Source organism: Lepidochelys olivacea (genome assembly GCF_965140295.1).
Source record: "Lepidochelys olivacea isolate rLepOli2 genome assembly, chromosome: 24".
Taxonomy (NCBI): domain Eukaryota; kingdom Metazoa; phylum Chordata; order Testudines; family Cheloniidae; genus Lepidochelys; species Lepidochelys olivacea.
Window position 1 is genome coordinate 3,701,894 of NC_140434.1, and position 18,469 is coordinate 3,720,362.

The 18,469-nt window shown below is 49.4% G+C and overlaps 1 protein-coding gene across 2 annotated transcripts; it reads left to right on the plus strand.

Moving 5' to 3' along the window:
- Positions 1–2,452: 2,452 nt before the first annotated feature.
- On the plus strand, positions 2,453–18,141 carry LOC311512758 (CD48 antigen-like). 2 transcript variants are annotated; one of them, XM_084614105.1, is made up of 7 exons: positions 2,453–2,585; positions 8,117–8,455; positions 10,939–11,235; positions 12,115–12,234; positions 13,662–13,753; positions 15,073–15,170; positions 17,572–18,141. In XM_084614105.1, the coding sequence occupies exons 1-6, from the start codon at positions 2,456–2,458 to the stop codon at positions 15,163–15,165; spliced, it is 1,071 nt and encodes a 356-aa protein (XP_084470231.1). In that variant the 5' UTR covers positions 2,453–2,455; the 3' UTR covers positions 15,166–15,170; positions 17,572–18,141. The 2 variants fall into 2 exon arrangements, with proteins under 2 accessions (XP_084470231.1, XP_084470232.1); XM_084614106.1 differs by having other exon boundaries at positions 17,946–18,141.
- Positions 18,142–18,469: the final 328 nt, after the last annotated feature.

Sequence of the window (18,469 nt, forward strand, 5' to 3'; positions counted from 1 at the left end):
TGCCACTCCTGCCTTAAAGTTAGAGTGACCAGATGTCCCGATTTTATAGGGACAGTCCCGATATTTGGGGCTTTGTCTTATATAGGTGCCTATTACCCCCCACCCCATTCCAATTTTTCACACTTGCTGTCTAGTCACCCTACTTAAAGTCTGTGAGTGGGACTGATGTAGGAGGATCAACAGAATGATGGCAGCAAGAGGGGGGAAGCCAGTGCCCCACCAACCACAATAACATGGGCAAGCGGGAGAGGGGGACAAAGGCCAGCACACTTGAATGGCTAGGAGACCTAACAGATTACAATGGCCCAGCAGTACAGACCATGTCCCGGCAGTGGGCTATGTACTAATAACCTCCAGCCCCAGCAAATCAGCAAACGCTGGCACAAAGGACACAACAGCAACAAAAATGGTTGCAAGGAAAGATGTAGCAACTGGCGCAGAGCTTGGCGGGAGGAGCACAGGTTGCAGGGGGGAAGAGTTTGGAGGAGGCACTCAGAAGTCAGTCTGTGTGCACAGGGCTGGAATCTGGGCTGCAGCATGTCTGTAAATAGTTCTCTTAATCAAGAGCCGGTTTACCAGTAACGGTCTTTTGGAGATTAACATTCTAATTAGGGCTGGTCAAAACTTTTTCCATGAAAAACAGTTTTTGCTGGGAAACCGGGATTTTGACTAAACCAAAATTTTTCAGGGAAAGTGGCTGCTTTGTGCAGAAGACTTTGATTTGTCATTGAAAAACTGAATGCCCGCAAACTCAATTGTTTGGATTTCGCAATGTTCCCATGGTGCTTCATGGGAACTGTAGGTCAATTACCTCCTGTCTCCATTCTCTATGGGTGAGGCTTCCTGACCTGCCCACATCTCCCATAATGCACCATGGCCAGGGACTTCTCTGATGAAGGGGGGATTTGTAGTCTGACCAGGAAGCCTGGAATTTAAGGCATCCAAACTACGACTCCCATCAGGCAAAGCCGCAGCATTTCCAAATTGCAATATTTCGGGGTTTGGCCAAAACTGTTTAGTTTCAAATTTCTATTGAAAACCGAAGTTTTGCACAGGGGAAAAAAATTATTATTTTTTTTGATCAGCTGCCCTTCCAAATGCTATTGTCTGTGTCCGTGTGCAGCTAACAAGTCATTATTGTGTGTTTGTGTTTGCATGAGACCTGCAAATTCACTGCAGCCTTCCTCAACCCCCTGGGTTTCCCCCCCTTCTAGATTTTTCACTTTGTCAACTGAAGCTGACGAGAAAGCTCCTTTAGAAGCACTAGGGGGCGCTTTCACCATTTCAGGCCCATCTCGGCCAGACTGCAAGAGGCCGGTCCCGTGGCCAAGTCATTGGCCTGGAACGTGGGATATCTCAGTTTTGTCACCTTGAGCACATGACTTCATCTCAACTCCCACCTGAGCTAGGTGAGACACTGGCAAAGTGTGTCATATTTCCCACAGCTACAGCTGGCCCATGGAGCATAACTACCGGCTAACAGACTTAGACCATGTCTTCACTGCCCCAAAAAGGTGTAATTTGTCTCCCACACACCCACCCACACACCATGGATTTAGCTACTGTGCTATAAAACCCTAATGGAGACAATGCTCTGAAGCTCGTCCTACAACATAGCTAGGTGAGATCACACAAGGACAGCAGTGTTGACCTCACCTAGCTACAGTGTGGTAAAAGTGACAGAAACTGGTCTCCATTCAAATTTTATTGTGAAATAGCTAACCTATGTTAGGTACCCAGCTGTGTGTGAGTGTATTTGACTGTGATGACTTACTAATACATAGCTCTTATCTAGCACTTCTCAGCAATAGATCTCAAAGCACTTTACCAAGGTCAGTAGGCGTATGCCCAGGCCTTTATCTCAAGAACCAGAGCCTGAAGATCTCAAGTTCAAACCTCACTAATGCCAAGGGAGTTGCATGTACAAAGGAGACAAAGCAGTCCCTGTCTGGTGGGGATAATTAATCTACGTGTGGGAGGTGTTCTAACGCTAGGGTGATAGGAGCCACAGCTGTGCAATATTTTTGTTAGCTAGCAGAACTATACTGCCAATCAGTGTGTCTGCCAGCGTCCCTGTGGAAAGCAAACACAGGCAAAGCTACTTTCGGGACATTTTGTTTGGTCAGCCTGTTCACCTGGCCCGCAGAGAAAAGATGAAAATAGAGTCAACTAAGGTGACGTTTACATGGAGTAGAAATGTCCAGATGTCGATGTTGAAATAACCCAATGCTCATTTCGGTCCCATCTGCGTGAGACTGATGATCACTTTACTTAAGACAGGGTACAATAATGTGGCATGGCTCATAAGTGATGAGGTCCAATTCTGAATGGCTTGGTGGCTGGCAGTCTGATCTGCACACTTGGTTAACGACTTGCTAGCCATTTTATTTATTTATGCATATTCCAAGACCACCCCCGTGTTTGTCTAATGGGCGAGAAGGGCAGGGTGTGTCCTATGTGCTGCACTTCCCCCTGTATTCGCAGCTCAGATTGCATTGTTTCAGCTACAGGCAGTGATGAGGACATGGAGGTGAGACGCCCCTCTGTCCCATTCCTGCTACTGCTACTGATCAGTTTCTTGGCAGGTAAGTGACTAATCACTGGCTTAAAATCTACCAGCACAAGGGAAAGACCCACAGGTAGGCAGGGAAGCAGGAGGTTTTCTTCAGTAGTAAAGTACTGGAGATTCAAGGTGTCATTAACCATAGGGTTGCAGGGGGTAAGTAGATTCTTTAGCAAATTATCCTGTGTGCATGCACTCAGAGCAGCTACTGTGTGTATATGTGCAATAGTTTAGAATCAAGGGGGAGAAGTGACTGGTCAGTGACTGTTGGTGAATATTATCGGAATAATTATTTGGTAAGTAATATCTGGGGAGTCACTAAACCTATTTAAAATGCTCACTAGTTTGTAACTCTTTTGTCACCAAATGAATTTTAGTTCTAGGGATTTAGAAAGCAGGCAGGGCAAGTGGCATGAAACATTGGAGAGGGAAGTTGGAATCTTATCAATCAAAAAATCTTCTGACAAGTGTCAAACAAAAGTAACCCAAGACCTTGGAAAACCTTGATTTCTGTGCACTGTTCATTTTTTCACTGGCTGTGAGGATGAAAGGGGGTTGATCTGTGCTGCTTTTTCATGCCTGTAACCCATTTGGATTTTCCTGTGGATTTATTCAGTTCACTTATTTGTTTGCATTAATGTGCTCAAAAGCTCTAGGTACTTTATGGTTTTGAAAGCTGTCGTATATACAGTAAATCTAGAGAGGTTTGCAAGACCAGCCATAGTAAGCAGAGATCCAAAAATAAGCCAGAAGGTTCATATCAGTGTTGTATTTATTCTTTATTCTGTTCCACTGCTGCCCTTTAAAAAAAATAGCTTTCCGTAGAATGCCAGAAGATGGGTACGTTTGGAAAGTGCGAGAGAAACAACAAGTTTAAAGGATCTGGGAGTTACAAATGTACAGACTGCTAGAGAATGCCTGTCTGTCTCTGTCTAAACACCTCACGTGCTATTCGTACACCTAGATTTTGATGTACTTTGTCTTAAAACTGCTCCTAGGACAATTAAACCAAGTCCTGGGGCATCCAGATGTGTGTAGTACTGACGGGAAGGGAAACCTACAGAATAAATCATAAAGGCTTTAAAATAATCCTCTCACATTTTCTGAATATATTTTTGGATTAATGTTACTCACTGGTCTTGTAATTTGGTCATAGAAACATTTAAGAAGCAAAGAAATTTTAACCGGTGTTTTCTTCATTTGATAAAAGATGTTTTACCCCTGAGATTGGCAAATGTCTAGATCACAGGTTCGAAGCTTACAGGGTTTGCTCTTTCTGCTCTTTCCATGCTGCTACATGGGAAGAGGAGGCTAAAGATGGAAAAGTTTATCTGGTCTGTTAAATTATGGAGTGATAGGACTCCGTAGTTAAGGTTACAACTGAGTTTCCATTACAGAGTCTTTCTTTGTCTTTTTTTTTCTTCCATCCATGCATCCATCCATGAGGAAATTATAGCAAGAATAAAAACTGGTCAAAAACTATATTCAGAAAACTGTGATCATATCATTTCACACTCCCTGAAATGCAGAAAAAGTCCTCTCGGTCTCAAACCGGGTGAGTTAGCTCTAGGATTAAGGTAGGATTTTTCTTCTACATTGGAAGCAAATTGGACAAGCGGATCTTAAATGAGGACACCCTAATAACAGAGCTGGGAGTTAAAAAACCCAGCAGCTCCTAAATCGTATTTGACACTATGTAGTACGAAAGGAGAAAGAGAGAGAAATCGAACGTCATTTGCTGGACTCCCCTGGCTGAGATCTGGCGTCGGACACCCCGTGTTTAGCTGGCGCCAGTCTAATTTACATAATTATTTCAATCGTTATCTTATAATATTGCTACTTGTGACCAGCACGAGTGAGCTTCGTATAGCAAGTGATATGATTGCTGGAGAACTGCTCTTTCATTAAAAGAAAGTAAATTTTGGTTCACACTGGGGGATTTGCACTGACTCCAGCCAGCAGACTGCCCTGAATTCCCCCCAGATCACCAGGGTGACTTGAAACTGGCAAACCCTGCCCGTAGGCTGGGCCAACCGTTATATACCATTTACACCAATGCTGTTCACCCTAGTTCCTAGCAGGGCTAAATGATACCAGGGCAAGTAGTGGCTTTGCCTGCCTTTGCAGTGATGCATCTATGCCAGGGACTGGAGCTGGGGCAAATCCCCAGTGCAGACAAAGCATCAGCCTATATCTACACCACAGGTGGGCCCAGTTCTGCGCACACAGTTCTGTCAGTCGGGGTGGGAGGAGGGGGTGATCCCTGACCTACAAAAGCCACTGGTGTAGACGCAGTTTTACCAGTATATCTGGTTTGGTTCAGGAACGGTGGAATAGGTGATACCTGCAAAAGCGCCGTTTTGCGGCTATCAGCTGTGTCCGCATTATTATGCACCAGCCAGTATCCCGTGTAGACGTGGCCTCTGGCTCCAGCTCTGTTCCTTGCAGACTTAAAGTTCATTGTGTAACCCGAGGGCAAGAGAAGCGTGTCTATAGGAAAAGGATCATGTATCCAGCCAAGGTTTGGCTGGCATGCACGCTTCTTACTCCGCCGCATTCTTCCTCTTTAATATGCTGCCCATCACCACGGCCTCCAGCCAGGTGTAAAAACTGCCTCATTTTAGAGCTTATGTAAGATCATTGGTTATCCCTCTTATCAGTGTGCCGGAACACACTGATACAACACAGCCTCTCATTTGTATCTAGGTGGACCCAGTTAGACGTAGCGGGACCTGGAGTTTGAATGCCCCAGAGTGCCCGGGTCAGTTGTTCCAGGCTCTGAGACTTGCTCCTGCCGGGTTTTGTTTGCTGTGTAGATGTGCCCTGGAGCTGGAGGCTCGGGTGGATGTACCTACGCTAGCTGTGATCAAGCTGATGCACTAAAAACAGCCGTGAAGCTGCCTGGGCGCGGCCCGTGTGGGATCCCGTCTGAAATCCACACTGTGAACCCTGTGCGGTCAGCCACGCTGCTAGCTTGCTCTGGGCTAGCGCAGGTAGGGCTGCTCGAGCTGGACTTCACATCTTCAGCTCCAGTGTAGACGCAACCTGGCCCCTTTACTCCGCTCCAGCCGCATCGAGAGACATTCAAATTAGGGTAGATTATATTTGTGCCAATTTGAAGGTCCCTTTCTACATCTAGAGCAGGGTCAAGTGGCTTCAGTGTAAGCGTATGGCTTCACTGCACAGGGCTGGCCCTAGACCAGACAGCACCCCAGGCGAGGAGCGTCTTCGGCGCCCCCCCCCCCCATGTGTTAAACTTTTGAATGCCTTGTTTTGTATGGCGTTTGCAGCCCATTTCATGACTGCACGATTTGCATGCATGATTTATCCTTGTCATGTAGGATGATAAATTTGCACACCAGGTTCTGTAAATCTGTATTTATTCATGCCATATATAAGCAAATTAAAAAATATTCATTTCCTCTACGTTTATAGAAATTTCTTCATTTTAAGACTAACTGAAATGGCCTAACATGACAAATGAATCTACCTACAGAACACCCGAAACATTTTACTTCAAACGTTCTATTTTCCCCTTTTGTCGCTAATAACAAAAACAGCCCCCCAAGCCCAGCGCCCCCTAGCCCGGCACCCCAGATGGTCGCCTGCCCCTAAATCCGGCCCGAAAGGTGTGTACTGAACTCAGCTGATCTAACTCTGGTTAAAATAGCAGTGAACACACGGCAACTCTGCTTTTATCTGGGGTTAACGCAGCAGGGCAGCCTGGGGCTCAACACACTGCTAACCAGAGTGAAAAGCCGAGGTAAGAACACATCTAGCTATCTATAGCTGTCTACCTATATCTGTACAGGTAGATAGCTATTTTGCAGTGAACACCATGCCCTCTATGAGATTCAAGCCCCGGCCCTTTTCCAGACAGCGAAACGAATATTTTGGAGAGGGGGAAGCAAGTTTGCACTCTCCCAAGTAGTAAATCTATGCATCTCATGCAAGGACACACATGCTGCGTGTGCTTCTATCACGTACTGTGTGCGGTTTTTTTTGGTCGTGCATTTGGCTAGCCATTTCAGCTTGTGCTTTGCAAACCAAATCGCCCTCGGTTGGAGATCAAGATCAGTTTCCACGGGGTGGGGGTGGGGGAATTCAAATAACTGAGCTGAGGCTGAGAAGAAATTACCAGTGGCCAGTAAGGGGGAGAAAAACACAACCCAACCCCCACAAACCCCCACCTCTCCTGACTCTGAGCGCAGAAATGTCTCTGCAATACAGGAAACAAGCAGCTTATAATTTTGGCCACTGGAAGAGTTAATGCAGCATAAACGCTGTGATGTGGTCACCTGATCTTCCTTTTAATATACAATCGCATCTGTCGCTTCTCCCTCAAAGGGCAGCATGGCAAACAAAGAACACTGGCTCAGATGAGACTGAAATTCACGAAGACCTTACTTTTCATACAGCCAGTTTCATCTCAATGCTCTTTATAAAATACGGGCCAAGTCCTGCAGTTCTTACTCAGGCAAAGCTCCCCTTAAGAGTCAAGTTAACGGCAGCTTTGCCTGCGTAAGGGTGAGGTGATTTGGGCCTATAGGTAGAAATTGGTCCTTTATGGGAGGAAGGAGAGGCATGTGGGGAAGGCTCTAGATTCAGGACCTACAGGACTGGATTTTTCACAAGAGCTCTGCTCCCAACATACAGAGCTTGTCTGAAAATCTGCCTCCCTCCCTCCCCAGTCTCCACATTCTCTGGGGCAGGGACTGTCTGTCAGTACATACAGCACTTAGCACAATAGGGCCCTGGTCTCAACTGGGGCTGCTAGGTGCTGCTGAAATAGAAATAATAATAACGAAGAACCCATCACTGTAATGCGACCACTTCTGAGGTGGAGCGGGGCAGCTGTTCAACAGCGCACAGCAACACAGCAGTAGTTTAGGGGAGGAAGTCAGTGAAGAAGGAGCCTCCTTCCCACTGGAATCGCAGTAGTTAATTAGGGAGACGACGGAAGGACACCACCAAGAACAAATGTGTGTAGCAAGATAATATGCCCAGGGCCTTTTACACTGGTGGGGAGACGAGGTGTGTTTAACACCAGCAGAATTACCTTGGATATCAAATTAAAAGGGAAACAAAAATGACACTACAGACTACAAGGGAAAAACGTGGATATTGGTTACCGACAATTCGTGAGATGGCTGCAATAGATTAAACCCTTTGTTGGCATATAAAAAGGATAGGTTCTGTTGCAGAGAACAAACTATTCCTGGTTACCAAATACCATTTAAAAACCTGAGGAGAGCCTAAGTTATATTTAAGGATGAATGTGAAATTATGTGGGTGGGTGTGAATGAAATGTTCTCACCACTCACAACCTGTTGGTGCCTTTATCCGTAAGAAATACCTGGTGAAGGGATATAATATTCTGTTAACTCCTTCGTTCTTGTCCTCCACGTGCCTGTCAGCCCTGTGTTTTATTCCAAAGCGTTATAAAAGAAAGTGACAGCTTTAGCTGTTCATCTTCAGCATCATCCTGATAAAATATCACAATCCTTTTTGGTGGAGGCTTGGTTGTTTCTGGTTGGTTTTGCATTTTTTTAGGCATCATAATTGGCCAAGAACTGACTCCTGACCGGCAGGTGAATGGGACTCTGGGAGGATCGGCCGTGCTGTCTGTGGATCTATCCCCCGGGAAAAAGGTGAAAAAAATCGAATGGAGCTTTAAGGCTGGGACAGGTGCGACGATCCAGCTGGCTGAGTTCAATGGGGAGAAGTTTGAGCGACCGGATCCCAGCGACAGATTTCAGCAGAGGCTAGAAATGTACGAGACCTCGCTGAGGATCAAGGCTCTGGAGCTGGGCGATAGCGGAGTTTATGAGGCCCGGGTTAAGATCGTACCAGCAACTGTGGAGGAACAGGCCTTTCTCCTCACGGTCTATGGTAAGTGACGACAAATCGGTTTCTTAGCTGTAACCCAGTTTCCAGAAATACTAGGGTACGGCTGAAGCTCTGATTTTGTGCACGTTGGTGCAATTCACCCCTGTGCAGTGCAACCAGCACGAGGTCTCTGCACCGTTTACGCCTTCAAAATAGGGCTTAAGGGGAACCACAGGGTTTGTCCAGGTGCAGCAGCATCTCTAAAATATCCCCTTCATATCTCTCACAACCCAGTCCTGTCTCCACAAGAGGTGCCATAGATTCCAGGCCACGTCAGGATGGGCTGTTCAGCTGGGCCGTTCTCATGTTTCAGGCCAGCGTGGATGAAATCCAGTGAGATAAGACATTCAGAGAGATTTCTGCCATCTTGGGCCAAAATCTCACCGGACTGGCTGTTCCTGATGGATTTTGATTGTGTCTGAATGAGGATTGGGAAATAGGCCCTTTTTCCTTATAGGGTCCAACCTAGAACCAAAATCAGAGAGACGAGGATGAATCCAGTGATTCACACTGAGTCTCCGAAACTCAAAGGGGTTCAGACTCCGGGATCAGGTTTTGGCCCATCTCTGTTGAACTTCTTTGTAATCTTCCTGTATGTTTCTAATGCAAATAAGCTTATCAGTTTCCATAAAACCCACATTTAGAAACACAGAACAAGCCTGCCATCTGTGAATTGAAACAAATTATGGCTCTTGATGGGCAATAAAACTTTAGTGCAGTGAGGAAAAGGGGAAAAGAAAAGTCTATTTACCTACGTATCAGCTGTCTATTTACCCATCATTAACTCAGCCAGAGGTTAGGGGTCTTTCCAGGAGAGGTTGTGTGGCCTGCGATGGGCAGGAGGTCCCACTAGATGATCTTGATAGACCCATAGACACCAAGGTCAGAAGGGACCATGTGCAGGGGTTTGACTATCCATCGCTCTGTCTCTGTATCTAGCATTAGTCTATGATCCTCCCTATTCATCCACCCATCCTGAGCTTACGCCCAGGTCATCTGAGCCGCTGCCCTTGGTGTGGGGCAGTATCCTGTGAGCAGAGCCCTGCCTGGCCTTGGCAGCTGGGAGAGTGGCTGGGGGTACATCTGGGTTATGAATCTGACCCCAATTGTCTGCGTTAGCCGCAATCACCCTTCCCCTCCATCCTAGCCAAACGCCCAGCGCTCACGGGGTCCCAAGATGGGCTACCAACACCCCACAAGGACAATTTGGCCAGTTACTTTGGGACACACATATGTGGTTTGTGGGATGAGTCAGCTCCCCTCCCTTTTCCACTGACCCCTCGGCCAAGTGATACCCCGGGGACTCCATCGCTTTGCGGCTGGTCAGACTCTGCCTTCCCCGGGCCCACTGGGAGCTCGCTGGGCTCCTGCCCGTGGAACGACAGGGAGCTAGAGCTGTTGTCGATTCCATTCCCCGCAGTGGAGGGTACGTTAACCAAGCTGGCACAGAGCGGGTGCCAGGGCCGCAGCAAGAGAAATTTTACCAGGGGGAAGGTTGCAGCAATGGGAAGGTGCAATAGGCTGTTACCCGCTCCAGGGTGGGGATCGTAGGTGGCCAGTAGCACCCAGTACGGGGCAACATGCTAGGGAGAGCCAGGGGAGCATGGATGTAGCCTCTCCCGGAGTGGGTCTCAGTGGAGCCACTGGTGGGGCTTACAGCTCCTTCTACTTGCGGGGAGTCCCTGGGGGCAGAGGACGATGGAAGCTCGCCTGCCCTCCTGCAGGGGTTAATCCTGCTCGGGGAGTATCCGGCTCTGATAGCTCAGCACAGCTCAGCACAGCTCGGCCCAGCTGGTGTGAATCGAGCCCTGCCGGTTCATCCTGCCATTGTTTGGACATGGAGGGTGACTTGCCCGCTGGCACTCGGGCAGCTCTGTCACCTGCAGGGCCTGCCTTCACGTAGGAAGGGAAAAGCCGCTGCAGAATGGGGACTCACTGGCTGGGTGGCAGAACTGCTGAGCTGGGCTTAGAGTTGATCACAAACTGCATATGGGTCAGTGGTGTGATGCAGTTGTGAAAAGGGCTGACATCCCTCTGGGGTGTATGAACAGGAGCGTCGTAGGCCAGACCCGGGACGTCCCTGTCCCGCTCTATCGAGCACTGGAAAACCTCAGCTGGAGTCCCGTGTCCAGGTCGGGGCGCCGCACTTTAGGAAAGACACGGACCAACTGGAGAGAGTCCAGAGGAGAATATCTAAAATGACAAAAGGTTCAGAAAATGAGGAAAGGTTAAAAACACTGGGCATGTCTAGTCCTGGGAAAGGAAGACGGAGGTTTGGGGGAACCTAATAGTCTTCAAACATGTGAAGGGCTGTGACAAAGAGGCAGGGATCAATTGTTCTTGTGTCCACTGGAGGTAGGAGACGAAAAGTGGGCTCAGTCTGGCCTGGTCTAGGCTGACGTGGCCCTGCCTTAGTGCCGGGGTTGGAGTAGACGACTTCTCGAGCATTGCTGGGATTCTGGGTTTTCTTTGTGATTGAAACACAGAGCCTGTGCCAGAGCCGGAGATAAAGAGTCACTCAGTCTCCAGCACGGCCGATGGGTGCAACGTCACTCTGCAGTGTCAGGTGTCTGGCAGGGAAGAGGTTAACATCTCCTGGAGGAAAGGGAACCCACCCCGAGGCCTGGGCAATTCTGAGCGGTACCAGCTCTCCCCTGATGGCAGGACCCTCCACCTGTCTCTGCAGCCCAACCCCCCGAACTCTACCTTCACCTGCATGGCCAGCAACCCTGTCGACCAGAAGAGCGTCTCTCCTGACCTGCAGAGCATCTGCCAAAGCGGAGGTGAGGGATTTACAGCCTGTCCCAACCTTGCCTTTTATTACTTAATATAGCGTCGCCCCTCTGCCGAGCAGCAGCAGAATTCAGGGTCTGGCAGGACAGCTTCTTGTGAGAAATCAATGAGGCGGAGCCTGGGTATTTTCCAGTATCATTTATTTATTTAAAGACTGCACACGAATCCTGTTTCCTCCAGCAGAGGAGGTCACAACAATGCACGCAGCCAATCCCCCTCTGCAGAAACCTCAGCTAAGGCGCGGCTGCCCTGGCACTTTGGGTGTGTCTACACTGCAGCTAGAAACCCAAGCTAGCCCGGGCCAGCTGACTCGGACTCCCGGGCTCGGGCTAGGGGCCTTTTTATTGCAGAGGAGACTTTCTGTCTTAGGCTATGGGACTCTCCCACCTCGCAGGGTCCCAGAGCCCGGACTCTACCCCGAGCCCGGATGTCTATGCTGCGGTTAAACAACCCCACAGCCCGAGCCCTGCGAGCTGAGTCAGCTGGCACGGGCCAGCCGCGGGTTTTGAACTGCGGTGTAGACATACGCTAAGAAGCCTGAGTTTTAGGTCACGGGTCAGGAAGTCGGCCTATGTGATCCTATTGGTCCATTCTGGCCTTAAAACGTACCGCTCTGGCATGTATTCAGATTGCCAGCGCTTTAGGGCAAGGACCTTGGTGTCTTATTTATAAAGCACCTGGCCAGATGGTCTGGATCCAAAGTCCGCTGGAGCCAATAGAATGGGTACCACAGGCGTGGGATCAAGTGCTAGACAAAGAGCCCTTCTTCCCACACGCAGCCATGTTCTGGGAACGTGGCCTTGTCCTGTATTTTCCTGGTCGGCGTCGAGCTGGGCACCACGTCATGTGTTTCTGATCTGTCGTCGCAGACAAAGGCACAGACACAGCCATGTGGATGGGGCCTCTGTGCGTTGGGCTGATCGTCGTCACAGCAGCCTGTGTCGGGATGTGGCTGTGGAAGAAAAGGAGGAAAAAGCCAGTCGGCCGAGGTAGGTAACTTCCTTCTTACAGAAACACTAATGGCCCCAGTCAGCTGATGGGTCACAAATAAATAATTGCTGATTATTAACTTATTCATGAGTAATTCTGCCAGCCACTTTCCCCTCCCACACTTTCCTGTATTTTATGGTTACACTGTTGATTCTCTTTTCTTGAATGTTATATAGTCAAGGTCCAATCTGGCACATGTAACATACATGTAAAGTGTGTGTTGCCTCCTTCTCTAATGGATGGTTCATAAAAACCTTCTACTGCTACCAGCTACTGGAGTAACTCCTTTAGCTCAAGTGGGAGACTATTGTGTTTTGGAGGTGAAAATCATAGGTTCTAAACTGCTGGACAATCCATGATGGGGGGTCAATCTACGAATGCTTATTGCTCGGTGTAATGCTGACTGGTGAGAGGAGTTGTACCATAGCCAATGGGGCTACTAAAGGGTTACAGCTGGTAGTCACGGCAGGCATTGTGTTAACATTTCCATTCAAGATTTGTTTAAATTAATAGCACTTTGTATCATGCATTTCACGGAGCGTTTTGCATGTGTAACCCACAGGGGGGAGTGTGGGGCCGGGCCCTCTCTGTACATCTACAGACTCTGTTACGGCTCCTCCTGGAGAACTTTAGCTCAAACTAATGCCAGAAGCGGGGACTGGATGACAGGGGCTGGGTCACTCCACAGTTCTCCCGTTCTGTTCATTCCCTCTCAAGCGTCTGGCACCGGCCACTGTCAGAGACAGGATGCTGGGCTAGCTGGGCCATTGGTCTGACCCAGTACAGCCGCTCTGATGAACCTGTAACAATGCTGGCTTTTAGCTCTATAGGTCCTCGGTTCAATCGCTGGTGTGACAGCCAAGTTGGCAGCTGCCACACAACCATCCGTGGCATACATTGCTACAGCAGTCCCTGTGAGACAGGCCAGTATCAGTATTGTCCTTGCTCAGAAGGGAAAACTCCCCCATGCAGCTGGCCTGGGTCTAACATGCCCAAGACTGGGCAGGATCCCAGGGGAGAGGGACACAAAGAGGCAAGCTCTGATCTCAGCTACGCTGGGGCAAGTCTGCAGTAGTTGCATGGCTGCCCTTGAAAGGGTCAATTCATCAGAGTCGCTGGACTGACTTCAGAGTTAGGCCAGGGTAAGTGAGAGCAGAATCCGGGAGGCAGTGTGGCCTTATGGATAGCGCACTCGACTGGGATTCAGGAGACCTGTGCTTCTATTCCCTGACCTGCTGGGTGACCTCATGCAAGTCACTGCCCTCCTCTGTGCCTCAGTTTCCCCATCTGTAAAGGAAGATAATTATTATCTGGCCCTCAGTGGGGATTATTAGTGCTGGGACGTGGTCACCGCATCCCCAGACCCGGCGGGGTCCCCACAGCCTCTCAGTGTAGGATAATGATCTGTCCCACATTCTCCCCTAAGCTGCTGTCCCCACGATCCCAGAGGAGGAATGTCCTTCAGAGCCCCACTATGCTGAGATCAAGAGGAGGAGCCCTCCGGAGGGGAACGACCAGGTGAGTTCCCTTCGGGGGGGAGTTCTCCTGCAGCCTTCAGTTCTCTCTTAGGGCCCCGGCACCTCTAGCGGAAAGCAAAGCCAAGGCTGGGCTTAATGAGTGAACAGCTTGTGGACTTGCATCACACTGGCCCCATGGCACCCCACAGCAGCACATGGTCTCCTGGTCTCGGGGTGACCCGGCCAGCCCACTCGGGCAATCTGCAGCACCTCTGACTCTGAGCACCTCCGCTCTGGCCTTCAGGCCTTTCTACTTTGCTTGCAATTTTTGTTTCAAATTACCTGACACCTCGGTAACCGCAGGAAATTGCACCGACAGGGCTGTGACCCTGCACGATATTACTCAGCCTTGTTTGCTGGAGAGTCAAGCAGCATCCTGAGCTGCAGCAAGATGATATCGAAGTTGCCAGCTGTTGTTTCCCTACAGAGATAGCGGCTTCTGGTAAATGACGCACACCAGGAAGGGTGTCAGTCTTGCTCCTATCTCCAGTCTGTTATTTATGTATCCGTGTATTTTAGTAACTCCCTTCTGCCTCCGAAACTCTCCCTGCTGTTTCAGAGATAGGGGTGTCTTCTTCACTTCCCGTCCTAAGCTACTGAGCAGTTTTGCTGTGTGGTTGTTAAACAGCTGCCACACCCCACCCCAGAGGTGGCTGCATTTCAGAGCTGAGCAAGCGATCCCTGTACTGTGTTGCTGTGTGATACGAAACAGCTGCCACACCCCACCCCAGAGGTGGCTGCATTTCAGTAGTGGGCAAAACTGAAATTTCTACATAAGCTACAATTTTTACTTAGGGAAAACTCCCACTGACAGCAAAAGGAGTTGCAGTGAGTGAGGACTGAGCAAACTCTGAGTAAAGACTTAGCCCAGTATGACTGAGGGTATTTCCTGTTGCCCATGATTCCCCTTAGACACAAGATCATTGTTCCTCGAAGAGAAAAATGGTCTTATTTATAGTGTGTCTGGCAAGGGGATAAATGACTGTGACTCATTGTGGAATTCCCTCTTCATTGAGAGAATTCCAAGGGGGAGGGATAGCTCAGTGGTTTGAGCATTGGCCTGCTAAACCCAGGGTTGTGAGTTCAATCCTTCAGGGGGCCATTTGGGATCTGGGGCAAAAATTGGGGATTGGTCCTGCTTTGAGCAGGGGGTTGGACTAGATGACCTCCTGAGGTCCCTTCCAACCCTGATATTCTATGATCTATGCAGCTACTGAACTCAGGGACACACACCCAGCCCCTAAGGGCCATTTCCAGTTCAGTATAACTAACCAACAAAGACAAGACAACAAATTAGTTTCTTTTTTCTTGTTCTCTTAGGACCCTGGCTGCCCGAGCGAGAGACCACTGGTCACCACCATCTATGATCAGATCCGAGTGGTCCCAGCTGGCCCCTCTGAGCAGCTCACCTAGGCCAGGTGAGTGTTGTGGTTAGGATGGATCTCAGGCTGCGTCTACACCGCAGAACTGTTCCTAATGGAGCTAGTTGAGTGGAACTGGTTTCCGAGCACAGAGCTTCAGAAATGTGTTCAGACTGCTGTCCTGGCCAGCGGTGGGTTTATCCACACTAGCGCTGGTCTAGCTGCGATGCCCTCTGGGTATCTATCCCACAGGGCATTCGGGGAGACTAAAGGCATCTCCGTGCATTGTGGGATGGCTGTGGGCTGGGGCGGACCTGGGGCAGTCTGTAATGGCGCTGTCCCCTGCGAGCAGCCAGGCTAAATGAAAGGGGATTTGGCCTCTGTCTGGACCCTCAGGAGAGCTTTTGGGTGTGGGGGGAAGGTATGCTACACATCGGGCTGGCTGAAAAATTTCCAAACAACCTTGTTTTTGGACAGAAATGAATGTAGGGCAGGCGGGGGCGTTGATAGTAGGTTTCGTGTGGAAATTTTCAACTTTTTGGTCAAAAAACCCTAACACCCGAAAATAAAAATATGTCCGCCGCAAACTGGAAAAAAAATTGAATGGGAAATGCTACCGCGTTGCCTCATGGGGTTTACAGTTTGGCTGCCTCATGGCCCCATTCTGCTGTATGGCTGGAGTCCCCAGCCAGACTACTTTTCCCATGATGCACCGGGGCCATGGGACGGGTACAGCCAGTGATCGGCCAGTGAGGTGACCGTTGTGCATTGTGGGAGATGTTGTCCCACCAGGGGGCTTGATCCACACAGGAGAATGAGAGCATGAGGCCCCCCACACTACAACTCCCATGAGGCATGGCAGTGGCATTTCTAAATCAAAGTGCCCTGTGGGGAATATACCAGGATCCCGACAGACTGTGGGGAATATACAGTTCTCAGCATAATGGGTCTGTTTCTCATGGACACTATGCCCCCTTTGCACCACCGTGGCTGCATAAAGAGTCCTTAAAGTGGGCATAAATTGTAGTTAAACCCATTTTAAGACTCCGGAACACTGCCAGGGCCTTAGTGTAGAAATTAGGACTTCTCCACATGGGGAAATTAACTGGAATAGCTACTGCAGAATAGTTCCTCATGTGGACTTTCCAGTTCCAGAGTAAGAGTGCTTTGGAAGTGGATTAAGCTCATTTTGGATAAGACTCTCTCTCGTGTCCATACAGGGAGATACATAGGAATATCTAAAAAGAAAAGGAGTACTTGTGGCACCTTAGAGACTAACCAATTTATTAGAGCATGAGCTTTCGTGAGCTACAGCTCACTTCCTCAGATGCATATCGTGGAAACTGCAGCAGGCTTTATATATACACAGAGAATATGAAACAATACCTATTCCCACCCCACTGTCCTGCTGGTACAGTGGGGTGGGAGGAGGTATTGTTTCATATTCTCTGTGTATATATAAAGCCTGCTGCAGTTTCCACGATATGCATCTGAGGAAGTGAGCTGTAGCTCACGAAAGCTCATGCTCTAATAAATTGGTTAGTCTCTAAGGTGCCACAAGTACTCCTTTTCTTTTTGCGAACACAGACTAACACGGCTGTTACTCTGAAATAGGAATATCTATAGTGCTTCCCTGCTTTAATCTGGAATAACTTCCCCTTGTGTAGACAAGCCCTTAGGTCATGTGGCAGGGACGCTCAGGAGAAACAGAGAAATAGCACCCCCCAAAATGTAGGAGCTTCCCTTAATACTCTGGCTCTCTCGCAATGGAAACACTGTGAGAACAGAGCGCGGTGTATTGCCACAAACATCCCTTGTTTACTTCCCTCTCCATAAATCACATGGGTTGCTAAATTCATCCATCAGGCTGATGGCCTGGGAACAGCGCAGCAACGTCTGCCTTGTGACTGGGAGTGGAACTTTTGACGATGGTACCGGTCAGCAGAAGCAACTAGTGATCTGGGGTCAAGGCCATCTGGCAGGGCGATAACAAATGGATGACACGCACACTTTCAGAGAACCACAAATCTGCTCCTTGGCGGGAGGTGGGAGGAAGTGAGGCAGAGTTTTGTCTTGGAATTAGAGCAGGAGGCTGGGAGTCAGGACTCCTGGGTTCTGTCCCCACCTCTGGGAAAGGAATGTGGTCTACTGGTGGGAGGACGAAGAGTCAGGGCTCCTGGGTTGTCTGCCCAGTTAAGGGAGAGGAGTGTTGTCTAATGGTTAGAGCAGGAGGCGTGGGGAGACCACGACTCCCTATTCCCCTGTGCTTCCTGTTAATGAGATTTCCCTGCCTCCAGGAGAGGGGTTTTGTGTAAAACCCAGCTGAAGTGCTTGGAGATTCCTTAGCAAAAGACATACACGCTCCCCCTCCCCCACCCCCACCCCCACCCCCACCTCGCGCACACACAGAGCGACCTTGCAAAATATGATTGTGTCTCTCTGCTTTGTATCAAAATAGGAGCACCAAGAAAAGTGTGTCGCTGAGACAGCAAAGTCCTGCAACATCCTGGGAGGAGGTAGAGAGTGGGTGTGTTATTGTGGGTCGGGATCATATGCCTCACCTCTTGAGGCAGCTGTGAGACCTTGGAGTTCACAAGACTCTGCTGAAAATGTGCCAGACACGCAGGGCCTTTTGGGACGAGAAGTGAGATGTGGATTTCCCTGGGGGAATCCCAAGGGAGAGGTTCGTGCAAGTTCCCCCGACTCTGGTTCTGCAAAGCCCCCAGCCTTTCGAAGCTGTGCCCTGCGGAGCAGCTCATTGCCTGATGCAAACATGTGATGTGAGGCCAAGAAAAAAAAAGCTGATCTGCCCAATCTCTGCTCTGGTTCCAGATCTAAGACAGACGAACTTGCAACCGTGGGGGGAAACCCAGTCGTGGGCTTTCAAGGACTGAACCTACCAGAGCCCGATCTTGGGCCTGGGGCTGAGCTCTGGGAAGCTTTTGAGCTTGTGTCTAGGTTATTCTGTTGACTTCATCTGTTTGCTCTGTAATGCTTTTACCTGAAGAATAAAGGTGCTTGCCCAGCAGCAGCGGTGTGGTGACTTGTATCTGCGGGCGACACACTGGTCATAGTCCTTGGAGAGCAAGCAGAGCGCGACCGTGATCCAGGGAGCTCTGCAGCCTGAAAACCCCCAGGCAGGAGAGAGCGAGATGTGGGTCTTCGCTCAGGAGAGGTGACAACCGGGAGTTGGAAACCTTGAAGTGGGTGCCCTCAAGGGAACCCAGGTGCAGTTACCCCGAAACTGGGAAACACAGCATCCTCTGGCTGGGACTGGCTCTGCCTGGTTCTGCTGCAGTGACCTTGCAAGGGCTGGACACAGGCAGGCAGTAGCAGCTGGCTGGAATTTGCTCTGG